At 38.0% G+C, this 15,506-nt stretch overlaps 1 protein-coding gene across 1 annotated transcript in view; it reads right to left on the reverse strand.

The window, feature by feature from the left end:
• Positions 1–8,437: 8,437 nt before the first annotated feature.
• LOC140226779 (GATOR1 complex protein DEPDC5-like) overlaps positions 8,438–15,506 on the reverse strand; it is a 30,386-nt gene continuing 23,317 nt past the window's right edge. The window contains exons 22-30 of the mRNA XM_072307206.1: positions 14,694–14,977; positions 13,594–13,729; positions 12,343–12,445; positions 11,408–11,538; positions 11,344–11,350; positions 10,709–10,878; positions 9,947–10,146; positions 9,179–9,375; positions 8,438–8,791 (exon numbers count right to left, since the gene is read on the reverse strand). Of these exons, the coding sequence (XP_072163307.1) occupies positions 8,532–8,791; positions 9,179–9,375; positions 9,947–10,146; positions 10,709–10,878; positions 11,344–11,350; positions 11,408–11,538; positions 12,343–12,445; positions 13,594–13,729; positions 14,694–14,977 (1,488 nt within the window). The 3' untranslated portion in view covers positions 8,438–8,531. The remainder of the gene's footprint in view (positions 8,792–9,178; positions 9,376–9,946; positions 10,147–10,708; positions 10,879–11,343; positions 11,351–11,407; positions 11,539–12,342; positions 12,446–13,593; positions 13,730–14,693; positions 14,978–15,506) is intronic.

Below are 15,506 nucleotides of genomic sequence, written 5' to 3' on the forward strand. Positions count from 1 at the left end.
TACATCACGACACATGAGCACATGGTCAGATGGCTGGAAATGGACATCTGATACATATCACACTGTTGAAATTTATGCCAGTACAGCATGAATCAACAATTCGATATCCTATGAAGAAGTATTCAAGGACTCATTGACATGTCAACAGTGTTTGATAGGCTACATAATAACAACTTCTAGTAAACATTTCCTAACAAGAGAAAAACCCCTTTTCACGCAAATTCAAGTAACAAGCAGTAAGTCAAAGAATTTCAAAATATCCCGTTTTCCTTGGTACACTGTACAGTTTAACATTTGCCGGTTGCAGATCATGACATATAGTCATTATCAGCAAGAGGGAAAGGACGATAGTATGATTCAAATTGTGGCAAGCTTTATTTGTAACACTCAAGCAACAATAAACTCTCATCATAATCACTTTCAGAGAAAAGGCTTGCTCAAGACTCATGTGCAACTATGTTATTACACCCTAAAGTACAAGAAAAAAAAAAAACTACTGAAGTTAGTTACTCATTGATCACGACTTTCGATACACTCCTCTCAGACCTCCAGTGATAAGAGAAACCTTTGAACTTGAACTCAGCAGTCTACTTCTTTTATAACGACACTTATTTTCATACAAAGCCACCGATACCTATAATGATAATAAATTCATCCCACTGCTAAGAATCGATCACTTGGGTAAATGCACTTCAATAAATTGACTAAAATTCAAGTCTGCATTGTTGTCGTTCCATGTTCCTGATAAAGGCTGCTTTGCAGCTTTAACATATACAAAAGTCCTTGGGACTGCCAGGTTTCTTTCGTGAGATCAAAATTTCGTTGTAACCAAACAAAATAAATGATAAAAACATAGAGCGGCTAATGTTAGGGCCTGAATTTTTACTTCGTTGTAACCAGAATTTCATTATAAGCGTGTTCATTACAACGGGAGTGCACTGAATAAGAACCCTAAGTGTATTCTGGCTGCTACAGCAATCTCCAACTCAGTGTAATCCCATGCCATCCCATCCCATGCATCAAAATTATCATTATTATCAGTAGTAGTAATAGCAGCAGTATTCATTGTTATCATCATCAATGGTTTCAGTAGTAATAACAGCAATAGGTGCTCTTAGAAGTGGTAGTAGCAGTTATAATACTAGTAGTAGCAGTTCCAAGAGTAGTAGTACATAGTATCATTATCACAGTAAGGACGTGGGGTAGTGGGGAAGAGAATCATTATGTAAGCAATAATCTATTCGAAATTACAGCGAAATGTATCAAGGTAGTCCAATACAAATGATTATGAATACAAATAACAGAGGGAGTACTTATTGACACTTCAGATATCATCATGGTGCAACTGAATGATACGGATTTGTTCAACATTTACTAATTAAATGTGACATATAGAGAATAAATATCATCAATCTATTCACAGAAATTTCCACTGCAAGTAATGTCTTCCTTGTTCGTCTTGATTCTCTTATGTGAAATATGTGATATCCGTCTGCTAAGAAATTTCCCTAGGGAAATTTCTTATACCAAATGTAACAGCGCATGATGCATGCATGGTTGATTATGAATTACAGGTCAATTTAGCATTTCCAGGTCGTTTTGTATACTGTACTGATATTCTCTAGAAAAAGAAATTCAACAAAATTTTTAATCAATAAACAACAGATCCTTCTCTTGTTTCCATTTGAACTGGAATATAGTCAATCTGCTCAAAGATATATTTTCAAATGCATTTAGGGTTTATTTTCAACAGTAAAGTTTTCATAGCTCCATATTGACACAATATCAGCCACACTGACAGCAAGTATAACCATTCAATATACAGTATTTTATAACTAAAACTGGCATATCGGGCTATGAAATAATGGCAGTGTATTTTATGCACCAGTCCAATTAGTGGCAGTCAGCCATACTGTGGATGCTAAATCTAACACTTGTTTATTATTAAAAAGCTCAATGCATTATTGTGTGAATTTCAATCCCTGAAAGATTTTTGTTTTTTTCCTGCATTAAAAACTTTGCATGTGCATGGGCAGCATTATTCATCATTTCACTGATCTGGAATAAGAAATTTACATCTTAAATGGCAAGGACAACCTCTTCATCAGTTTTAGCACTGCTATTCCAGATGGCAGTGTTATTGTCAATATTATCGCCCCGCCGTTTCCAAGCACCAATATAAGCAGTTGACTCCCATTATAACAAAGTCCTAAGGATAGGCAGTTTCAACTGTCTCTATTAATATCAAAATTTTGTTATAAGTGAACAAACATATATATATCAACAGAGTAGATAATGTTGGGGCCTGCATTTTACTTCGTTGTGTCAGATGGTAGGGGAACAGAAACTATGTCTGCTGCCCCCACCGCACAATGTCCTTTTCATGATATCATAAACGAATGGTGGCAGAGAAAACACGAATGTCCTTGACATTGCTATCTTAAACATGTGCCCACGTGTAGGTTCATACCAAAATATGACTAACCACCACTGAGACGCCCTGTGCTGTGCAGCACAGGTTTTCCACACAACACACACATTCACATAGGCACATACCTACAGCTGTACATACAAACATACAAATATATATTTTGACATCAGGCAATGCCTCATAATTCATTTAAGCTAAAAAAAGAATGAAAATGAGAATGCAATAAACCACAGGTCTCCATTGACAAGGAGAAAGCACTGATGACAGTCGTGAGTACACAGGAAGATTATAGGTTTCAATATTGCCACAACTGTCAAAAATGGTTTGCACATAATAACACTTATCAAAAGACATAATCATATAGGATTGTCTGCCATCTTTGTTCCTCAAATGACACAATGCGCCTTGTTGATCCAACAATATTGTTTAATTACTAATGCAAGTAACCTAGGCAAACCATGACAAAGTCAGCATCATTCGCCCTCTTTCTGGTATAGTCCATGGGCTAGGCCAGATATTGGTACCACCTGAGGTGGCAAAACCTTTTCGGTGTCATTTTGTTTGTCGGGCATAGATATGCTTATCAAGCTATGATAGCATTTCCAAATGAGTAGCTTAGTCATAATAAATGAATTTTTAACCAATTTGGTCTCTTTGTTTTATCCCTATACTTCTGAATCGAGACCAACCGCTATACAAAGAAGAGCACTGTCTTCTGTATGTTCACAGGTGTTCTGTTGTAAACACGGTGCGCTTAGTCTTTATTCAAGGCAGCGAAGGGAATATCCAAAGGTTATGATGTCCACAGCGCTTTGTCTTTATTCAAGATGGCGAAGGGAATATCTAAAGCTTATAATACAGTGTATATCCCTTTATCTAAAAACAGCAACAACAACAAAAGCTATTCCTCGTGAATTTTACCGTATTTTTAAATTATTTATCATTTTCCGGTGAAAACGCTACAGTGAAAACACTAATACCACACCAGTGTCGCTTTATCTCCATTCAACAATGAAAGATTATGCAAAAACAATGTACCGGTACACTACAATACATCATAATAAATAATATTGTACATGAACAGAGTGATTTTTGTTTAAAACTGATGTATTTGTTGAGAGGGTAGTATAAAAACAGTATAGATGATCCCTTTTATTAGGAACTTTAGATATGGTAATGGTACATTGTTCTAGATAAAGACTAAGCGCACCGCGTGACAGCTGTGGACATCATAACCGTTTGGATATTCCCTTCGCTGCCTTGAATAAAGACTAAGCGCACCGCGTTTACAACAGAACACCTGTGGACATACAGAAGGCAGTGCTCTTCTGAGTACAGCGGTTAGTTTTGATTTAGAAGTATAGGGATATAAAAACGAGACCAAATTGGTTAAAAATTCATTTATTATGACTAAGCTACTCATTTGGAAATGCTATCATAGCTTGATAAGCATATCTATGTCCGACAAACAAAATGACACCAAAAAGGTTTTGCCACCTCAGGTGGTACCAATAACCCATTTTTCGGGTCTTGGCCCTTGGACTAGTATGTGTGTGTTGGTGGAGCTGTAAGGCAGTAAAGTGGAACCTTACACACAGGAGAGTTTTGACTCTCCAACACATGGGACGTCCTTTCCATGTTAGATCCAAGGAACAAAGTGTGTTGCCCCTTTTCAATGGAGGAGATAGCAAGTTCACACACAACATTGCTCAGCTAGATTCAGTGGGACTTGGAAATAATTTGATTGCAAGGCAGACAACATTACTAATCAAGCCACCCTGCTACCCAAACTATGATAGTGAAGCACACGAACCAGGAGCAGACATTCTTTAAATGCGGCAAAGACCAACATGGAAAGAGCAAATAAGAAAAATATATATACCTCTTTGAGCACGATGCTTACATGATAGCCAACCAGATTGGAAAAAAGCAATATACATTATACTGATTCTACAAATATGTTTAAAATACTTTACAAGTACTTTGAGAACATACCCTGTTTGCAAAGTGGAAAGGCATTCATCACACATAACTGTCCCGTCTAAAACAGCACAGCCGCAATAGCTATTTGTGATGCAACATTCTCTTACTTTCAGCATAATGGAAAATACCAAAATCTAAACAGAACTTACAACAAAGTATTCCGCATGAAATGCAAAAACACGTTTCATTTAGACAAAGTTATTTTGTGCCGTCCATCATTGCTGGGAAAAAAAATGGTCAAATGTTGATCTACCTACTTTTTACATTCTTATTAAAATTTCCTACAAAGTATGCACCACTTCACAAGCCAAGCTTTGTAGAGTAGACTTTACCATCACATCTGAAGCATGAGATACAATGTAGAAGGTATAGAATGAACATGTTTAAACCTGAGAATAGTGTGGAACATAACTGTACAAATTGGAAAAATCAACTCCAAGTTTTTCCCTCTTTAACCATTATTATAGCATGTAATATAACATAACAAAGTAGTGGGCAAGGTTCAACAAAAATTGCTTGTCAGCAAATTACACAATCAGCATTTTTCTTTTGTTCCCACCTGTGTCTATAAAGCAAAACATACTGTATCAAAATACATCTGAATTAATATCATTTGAGGAAAACTGTGTGCCAAAATGCTTTCATACTTTCATTGATTTATGTAAGTGAATCAAACAGCACACTTACCAAAGATTAAACTTCATATAAGTCACTCCCCATCAACTTCAACAATTTACTTTCTCAACTAAAATCATGTATCAGAAGTATTATGTGTACATTGAGGCTCTAAACATCATGGTAGAAATGGTGCTAACAACAATAACAACAACTATATTCCTTGTATGGGACACTTCTCTACCATAGAAAACATAATCAAATGCAATGCATAACAATTACACAATTAACAAAGTAATTAAGTACACATGTATCAACAAAGTTGAGCATTGCCATTACATTCAGTGTACTACAAAGTGTGAGAGCAAGCTGCCTACCTTCATGAATGAGTTCAACAGATGACATTCAACACTGAGGTCAACACTACTTGGAATTATGCCACAAGTGTGAGGTTGACTGACCAATTTCAAGTTTGGGATCATCGCTGGTGCTAAGTGTTGTGATATCACTAACACTAGCACCAATGCTAACATTAGTACTAATGCTTACACCAACACTGCACTAGCACCACACTCGAAATCACCCTGTGTACCTTGTGCTAGTGTTCTAATTCCCGCCTGGTTCCATGCTGATATTGGTGAATCAGCAGATTGGCATTATGCTATCAGAAAGCCACCAAGAGTTTAATCATGCTGTACATTGAGGGAACAAGTTTGTTAATCCAAACCCACCAGCCCTATTACAACAGTCAAACTGGTGGACCTTTACATATTTGAATTACTGAGAATTAATGACTACACACTATAAGCTATATTTTATCTATATGGCTTGTCCTTGTAGAATTAGATGTTAAAGCTTTAATTTTCCTCTGAGCAAATTAAATTGCACATAAAGACATTCATGTAATGCTTAGAATTAAGGAACAATGCATTGTGACATAAAATATAGGGTGTATACCACTAAAGAAACAAAACTTCTGCTTCATATCAACAGCCATGTGTCATACGCACACTGACATCTCACAGCAATTACTTAAATTCATGCTGTTAAATTTTAAAAAAAGAAGAAAAAAGATTGATACTTCATACAGTACTTTTCTCAACTTCATTGTTTTCAGATGAATAATCAAGTGATCTGCCTGTCACCACCAGGAAGATAATTGCCTTTCAGCATTGTGTTCATGAGTCCACAGGGATATATATCAATTGTTTGTTTCATTTTTCCATCTGAGAAGATGACTGGATAGCAGCTGCACTAGCTGGTCTTCCATGGGGTACATCAGTTGGATGTAAGGTGGGACCACTTCACCGGGTTAAACACTTTGCTCTTTGCAATGAGTAAATGAAGCAGGATCTTTTCCATGCATGAGTTGTGACTCTGTCACACACGGGACCTCCATTTTATGTCTTGTCCGAGGGACAGAGTGTTTTGCCTCTTACTAGAGGGGATAGTATGATTACACACAACATTGCTCAGTTAGACTCGGGAATCGAACCCAGGTCCTTTGGATCTGGAGGCAGACGTGCTACCGACTGAGCCAAATCCATGAAGTTAGTACAACACGTAGGTACTAGTAGTGCATGTTCTATCTTTATACTGCAGGCAGCTTGGCTAGTGAAGTATGCAGTTATACAGCTACTGGTTTTATCTACATGTCATGGATATGATAAAGTTACATAAAGTCATATCATTATTATCACACACTTCTTCTATTAAAAGAACAACAATTGTTATTACACTTAAGGACAATGAAATAGAACAGAAACAGTTTCATACACAGCTACTGGTTTTATCTACATGTCAAGGATATGATAAAGTTACATAAAGTCATATCATTATTATCACACACTTCTTCTATTAAAACACCAACTGTAACTACATTTAAGGACACTGAAATAGAACAGAAATAGAAAAGACAAGAAACAATAAGGCATATAATATCTATGACACTTTCAAAAAATGAAATGTGTAAATATGGAGAAAAGGGGTTGGATGAGACAATCCATTATTACATTTCACACAAATGATTCAAGTGAAAGAAAATGTTAGAATTCTAACTTTCCCTCGCTTTGTACAAGGTATGAATATTACTCAAGGTACAGCCACTCAACTCTGAGAGGGAAACTCTCTGCCCTCACAAGCTTTTTAAAGTTGGCACAATCTTCTTGAAATCACTTGAAAGCTACAGCCTGTTCTTCGTATCCCTTTACTTTGCATTTCTACCAACTTGTCCACTTCCAGCATATAGCTTGATGATAGCAGGAGTCAATTTTCAGCCTAAACTATAGATACATACTGTACCCTCATCACAGACAAAGGACTTGTTCATTCATTGTTTCAATATCATTCAGTTGTATAATTTTTCTTAGTGCTATCAGGTACAGTCATGTTACCTGAAGGAGAAAACAAACACAAACAAACAACTGCAATTGCTCTGTCTGGTACTAGCAAATTATTTCTTTATCATAAAACAACTGTTGTATGAAGAGGAAGACACATTCTGAGCTATTCTTTGGCTTCAATATGAACCCATAAATATTTATATGCCATTGGTTTAAAACACTGTTTGATACTTGTCAAGTGAAGTCAGCCTGTGTAACTACAAGCACAAAAGACAGACACTTGAACATTTTTTCTTTCAAGTACCTCTCTCAGGTTCCATGCATTGCTTAAATTTTGTGCAAATGGACAGTGTAGGTATCACAGTACTGAGTCAAGCATAACTAGTATCAATTTTACCAAAATATAAAAATGGAAACAAGGATCAAAGAAATAAAACAAATCTTACACAAATAGTAAAGATAACTTATGATTCACCTATGGAGCATTTGAGGTATTCACTAATATTAAGGAACTTTCGGAGGAAACTCTAAGGCACACAATCATGAGAGACCAAATTATCACATAGCAGCCTCTGTAAACTACTCACAATTGGCAACAATCTGCCAGACTACGAGTGCTTTCAATCAGCTCTTCAATGCAGGTCTTGCTTGCGTCTTGACACTCAAAAAGATGGGGAGATATTGAGCAGTTCCCATAGTAACAAGTCTTACCAAAAACAAAAACAATAACAAAATCGGTCACACACAGTGGAGACCAGCATCATTTCTTTACCGTTACAGGAGAACCAGGTGCCAAGTTCCATATCAAGTTTTTGTCTTTTCATTGCATTTTGAGACTAGGTGAGCCGATATGTATGACTTACATGTACATGGTTGCCCTATTGTCAGTGCAATGCATACCTTAATCATGCCATCTTATAGAAAAGCTGACTGGGGAGTTAGTGCAACACATGCAGTCTATTCAAATCATGCTAAAAAAACGAGAAATCTCTCATAAACTGTCATCTAACCTGACAATTTTTAAGCCTCTCCTCTGCATGTGTGTGTCTTTTTTCTCAATGTCAGGCCAGGAAAACTGTTGGCATAGTTAAAGTAAGGGTTGAAATGCACTTGCTTATGAGAGTCTTTGAAACTGGCACAAACCTTCTCTGTCACAAATTTCACCCTTCCATCACGGAGGCAATTAATTTCTCCAGGCGACCATCCTCGTTGCCGCAGAGCCGGCTGAAGTCTACGAAGAGGGCATCACGGAAGGCGTCGTCCCCGCACGCCCCCGAGCGCCACTTCTTGGTGAGGAGGGTGTTGGTGATCCAGAGGAAGCCAGGCTCCTGTGGAGTCCGTCGCCTCTGGAAGCGCTGGTTGGTGTGTAGGAGGCTGGAACTCCTCCAGGAACCTGGTTTCTGGTCCTGGTCTGTCTGGGCTGGGGGAGGCAGAAAGAGCAATGGGTATGGTAATAGTGGTAGTAGTAGTAGTAGGAGGAGGAGGAGGAGGAGGAGTAATAGAAGTAGAAGTAGTAGTAGTAGTATAGTAGTAGTAGTAGTAGTAGTAATAGTAATAGTAATACCAATAGTAGTAGTAATAGTAATAGTAGTAGTAGTAGTCATAGCAGTCGTCGTAGTAGCAATAATGATGACAGTTATGATAGTATTAATTCTAATAATGATAATGGCAGAATTACAGTATGTACATGCATGATTATGATAGTAATCATGATAATAATCATTATCATTCTGAATATCAATATCATCTTTATAATGACACGCACAATACACTACGCCATTGCTCCACAGTGGAAAGAACTTCTTACTTTTCCAGGTTGAACACACACATGGAAGCTTCTCAATCCGTGGTGATACCGACTCTGCCTGGGTCGGTGTCGGTAGGGCAAAGATCGTGCCGGTCACATGGACATACTGCACATGAATACCAGCCTGTGGCGAATCACTGGATGACTGGCCCAGCAGTGGGCTGACACAGGATGTGTGATTGGCTAGGAACCCGAATCTGTGGGGTCAAAGGTCATGAAATCAACAGGGTTACTGAAGGGGAGTTCTTGTACACAAAAGTGCAGGTGGGTTTTTTGGTTGGATGAGTTATATCTGCAACAGGCACACAAAAACAAACACAGCACACACAGAATGTATAGCCTAACTTTATCCAGCACTGAACTTTCAAAATGAATGAAAAGGGAAAAAATGATGATAAATATGAAAGGAGAGTAACAAGAGATAGAATACAAAGTAAAGAAAGTGGGATAAAAAAAGAAAGCAATCTCATTCTCAAATCTCAAACATTTCAGGTTCTACCCCATTGCAAACTAAGCACAAACTTTTTTTTTTCATTGGAATTCTACTCATACATTTGCATGGTTTTTTTTTTTATGAAATTGGTTTATTTGCATAAAATGACTACCAAACTGGAAAAAAACAACAACATCAACAAAAGCCCTCACTACACTGCACATATTGGCAAAACAGGACATTTGTATTCTCGAAATGCAATGAATCATCATGTTTGGTCATTAGTATACTATACGCTGCAGGTTTACAGTCAGCATAAAAAGCAGTCCTGGTACCTGCTCAGAATGAGTTCCTGGACCTGAGCGAGGAGTTCTTGCTCCCGGTCAAGGGGAAGGTCCAGGTCCGGCAGGGCCAGGGGGATGAAGAGAGGGCTGCAGAGGGGGTCTGAGATGTCCTCCCAGAAACAGAACGGGTCCACGGGTGAAGGCACCAGATGGAACCCAGCACTCTGCGCTCGCCGGAACCAATTCATCAACTGAATGTTTAGAAAAGGATAACATATTGAAATGTAGATAGAGAGATGAATGAATAGACACATATATACAGAAATATACTACATACAAACAAACACACACAAACATACAGAGAGATAAAAACAGATAAAAAAGAGAGCAAATAGCATTCACATAAAGTACCATCCCCAAATTAAGAGGAATTAAGAGCAAAAGCCACTCTCTCCTTGACTTTTTAATATTGGGCAGACAGTAAACCAATGAAACTCAAGTCCAAAACAAACCAATACATATAAACAAACAAAACAATTCACAGTGAACCTCCTGGAAATTATGGTTCATTATCAAATCCCTCCTCTTATGAAACAAATTCCTCTTAAGATCAAAAGGCATTATTCAAAAAAACAAAAACCCACAATTAATTTAGCAGAGGCCATACAGTATAATATGTGAACCAATCAAACCCCAAATTCCCCAACAAGCGAATGAATAAATATACAATATAGAAAAAACAAAACATGGACGACATGAAATTGATATTAAGATGAATACAAAGTCCATAACTAGGAGAATCATATCCCATACCAAGTCATGCAGCAGACCCGGTGTGGAGGTTAGCCACTGGAGCTCCATGTCAAAGGCATGGTCTGGTTGGTAGTTACCATGGAAACTGGCATGACAATACTCCATTTGATTGACATCCCGGTTCCAAATCTCTAGCACAATGGACTTGTAGATGGGCAGTATGCAGACACCTGTGGGTGGTAAAAAGCACTAATATAAATGTATAGGAGCGAGGCCAGATAAAATTCATTATTATAAAAGTTCTTCAAAGCTTCAGAGCACCACATCATTTTACAATCAAAATACTCCATCATTCATGAAATACTGACATTGTTTCTACTTTGGAGTCAGCAGATAATATAAATGAGTTCTCTTTATACACTGAAAAAACTTTTCTGTTGTTTTTTTTTTTTAACCTGCTGAACTACTTAAATCATTGCCACATGGTAGCACAAAGACATATGACGAGGTGTAAAAAAAATATGGAATATATTCTGCACTAGGCACAGACTCTCATTTGCTGTATAGTGAATACAGTGGTTAGACGTGTACTGTTCCTTTATAGGGAAAGATAGTCACACTGAATTTGAGCACACCACAGAACAAAATAAAGGCAGTGTGGATACATCTACCTCAATCAATGAGAAATCCCTTACCAGGCACCTCCATACTCTTCCCTTCTCTCTCCTCCCCCTCTCCCTCCTCCTCGTCCTCCTCCGCCTCTGCCTCCTTCTTTGTCTCGCTCTCTTTGTCCTGAGGGACAGTACAGGCCACCTCAAACCACTCCTGCTGAGGGGCCACTTCAAAGACCGGACGTCCCAAGCTGTACCTCCTCTGGAACCTCCCTGGTTCTACAGGAGAGATGGAGCGAGACAGAGAGCAATAGCAGAAAGACAGACAGACAAACAGACAGACAGGCAGATGTGCAGGTCATGAAATGAATAGCAAGCATGGTAAACAGAGGACATGCTGTCATTCATTGGTTATCATGTATGTTTACTAGAGACAGGAATAAAAGAAAAATCTTAAAAGAAATATTCATGTGTCTGCTCATGGGTACATATGCTCAAGTGTGAATATCAAACTCTGTCAACAAAACCACTGACAATCACCAACGTCTGCCAGAGTTTTCCTTCTTTTGTCAGTTTGAGCAGTAATGTGATTGCAGAGATTCTTTACAGGGTCAGTTTCTTTTGATTCTTATCACTCCCATCATTAAATCTCATCTTCAGCAAATCACTTAGTACCCAACCCCTATGTACACTGTACTACAGTCAAAATATGAAAATGCACATTTTTACTTTACCAGTATATAGAAACATCTTTCATAAAATTTTGAACTATCTCCTTTAAACAAGGGAAGTGCACAGAGTAAGTGTAAATTGAGTCAGCCCTGTTTTCCTCCATAAGGGCGTTTTCGCACTCTTTGGTTTCTTATATAATGGATTGCAGATCTTTATGCATGTTTACACCATAAGACTTCTCTAAACAGAAACCAAAGGCATATACATAGTGTGCAGAACCTCACGATGATGAGTGATGTTTTAAATGATAAGAGTGTGAAGATAAAGCGAACTTTGAACGACTATTTTGTTTTGTTTTCTTTTGTTTTGATTTCAAGCCATATTCCACACCTTGTGTTGTCATTTCCTTACCTGGTGTAGAGTCAGGGATACAGTAGAGGTAGTATCCATAGATGAACTGCTTGGCTGCCTTGGGACTGAAGACAGCATGGATGTGCTTGCATTCCAGCAGGGCCTGTTCATTGCACAATGAACATTTAGTTTTGAGATAACTGGACAGTAAATTCTTTATCAGACCAGAAGTACCTTGGGTATGTAATGCACGCCTTATCTTTTTCTTTGTTTGTGTCTGCACACATACACACACACACACACAAATAATTATTTCATTCAGGCTTTAAAAAAAAATCGAATGCATTATATACTTTGAGATTTTTTTTAATTTTTTTTTTTCAAAACTGATACATCTGTTTTTTGTACCCTTTGGGAGTTCACTCAGTTTTTAAATATTAGGGAATTCAACTCCTGAGAATTCAATTCTGGGGAAAATGAGACACATTCAAACAGTAGTCCTTCCTTGAACTAGAATGGACTATCACAGTGTATGGTTTTATAATGAAACTGATATTCACTACACAAATTTGTAAATTTGAGTAGAAGTCAATTTACATAATAAATCTCTTGGCTAATTGCTGTGCCAATAACAATACAGCAATATAATAAATATATCAAAAGTTCATATAAAAGTTCATATCTTCTCAATTAAATGCTATCGTCTACTTAGGGCAATCTTCTTATACATAATTGGCCTCAAGATTTTTTTTTTTGTTGTTGCTTTTTTTTTTGGGGGGGGGGGGGAGGGGTTTTGTTTTTGTTTTTGTTTTGTTAATTATTTCCATAAAATGAAAGTATATTGCTTAGTATCAATTAAGCCACTCCTGTGCCAAACTGCAGAAAAGAATCTATCATACAAATGAAAGTGACTTGTAAACAAAATCTGAGTTTGTTTGATGGCCAAAGTACCTGGTAACTTCTTCACATTTGAGGGGAGCAGGTGAGATATGCATTTATGAATTCTATGAATGACAGTGGCTTGGTTTCATGACATGCTCGTAATGCATAATATGCTGAAAGCTGTGAATAATTATCTCACAAAGATTCTTGCTATAGAAATAAACCAGTGAAACATGTATAGAATAAAAGTGCTGTTATTACTTTAAGATCATGAAACTGCATGGAGGTAAAATGTATACACATATACAAATCTTCAATAACTTGAACCAAAAGATTCTGAAATGGTCTGAAATCAAAATATACATTGTACAGTGAGAGCTGGGTAATTGATTGCAGCCCTCAAAACAGACTATATATTACTCGATATACCTGTAGGAGTGACATAGCTTCGGCGTGACTAGGGTGGTCACTGAAACCCCTCCTAATCCAAGACACCGCCTCGGCAGAGCTAAAGCTGTCTGAAGGGAGCCCCCTCTGGTCACCACCGATGAAGTTTACTCCACAGCTGTATAGTCATTGCGAGAGAGGAAGGGAGGCAAGACAAACTGATTGACAAATTCCTACCAGTTGTACACTAATATTCACACATTTGATGCATATCAATATCGAATACTGTTGATTCTAATTTGTAGAACTTGCTCAATCATGACAAAATCTGTCATTAATACCATACACAAATACTATCAATTGAGCAATGAAGAAAAGCATTAATTTTTATTACTTTGAAGAGTAAAGCATATAAATGGACATCATACATCACGGGTTGTGATCACAAAAGAAACATTTTCTTTTGCACTGACAATTTGATAAACTGCAAAACCACAAATTCTCATGTGCATGAAACTTTTGCAAATTACACACCTGGCCATGATTCGCGAAAGTAAAATGCATGTGGAAGTGTTTGTCTACACATTGCATTAAATGACAGTGGCAATTCATGAAAGATTCCTGCTGCCAAAATGCCCATAGGCTCCAATTTGAGAATGTTTCTGGCTTTACAATACTCATTTACACCAACTGAAAGAGTAAAATTTCAACTTGCGAAGAGTTCATTATGAAGGCAGATTGCATTACCATAATTAGGTCACTAACACAACCATAACACGTGTTTCATGTATTTTGAGTCCACCAAGACATGATAAGAGTCCTGATAAGAGGGAGCACCATATATATTTTGATGTTGATTCATATTCATGAATTTCCTGATTATTACTCCTAATATAATGAATGCAGGTTAATGTGTTGCCATGCTGACAGAACTCAGCACTAAACTCCAGTACTTTCATTGACATTGCTCCCAATTCTAAATAATGTATTCAGCAACTAAAAAATAGTCTTAATCCCTCTACAATCATGCATGTGGGGAAAAAATGGTATAGGCCCTATGCAATATGTTTAACAATAAGTAACGACACAGTGGTCACTCTTGCTGGCATTGAGAGAAAAAGGCCTTTGTCGTGGCCACCCACCTCGGACTTTGCATGGCCTTCACGATGGTTGGCAGGTCACTGGTCAGGTTCAGCTCTACGTCTTTGCTGAAGGCAGACGGAGTGGTGCTCCCCGCATCGCCCGGAGAGAGCGGTTGCTGGCTCTCCCTGCGACTGGCAGCCACACCCGACAACAGGCTGCTCACGGAGGACTGCGTCAGGGCGGTGGAGGAAGAGGACTGGAAGGTGGTTGGAGTGGAGGTGCCACTCAGGGAGGTGCGGTGAATCCCTGGGCTGGTAGAGGGCATGTCTGGCTGGGAGATGCGCTAGGAGGAGAGAAAGGAGAAACAAAGAGTATGCGGAATAATTGTAAAGCTGCCATTTTTTCATGTTGGGTCACAACCAGATTCTTTAACAGTAGAAGCACCATGACTGGGAAGCCAGGCTCTCAGAGAAGACATCCAGGGGTCAAATTTCACCCAGTATGTACACCCTCGAAAAAGATGGTTTTCCTCTTGACCCAGGTATACAGTGTACAAGTAGTTATTACAAATGATGGGGTGATCGATCATCTGTCGTGACTACACCGCATTAAAATGAGGCCATATCACTGACATTATTACAGTATATCTGATAGATTTCTTGATTACATACAATAAGTTGATTACATACTTTATAATTCATTATTTGCTGCATGCAATACAAGACAGAAATTAGATATTACAACAGGACATTTCAGCAAAAGTGTTGCTAATGCTGCTTCAGATTTGTGTGGACACAATTTAGCGGGAGACATAAATCAATTATTAAAAAAAATGTTAACTCATTGATCTACGAATTCGGCACATACGGTAC

Source organism: Diadema setosum, chromosome 4 (genome assembly GCF_964275005.1).
Source record: "Diadema setosum chromosome 4, eeDiaSeto1, whole genome shotgun sequence".
In the NCBI taxonomy this organism is placed as follows: Eukaryota; Metazoa; Echinodermata; class Echinoidea; order Diadematoida; family Diadematidae; genus Diadema; species Diadema setosum.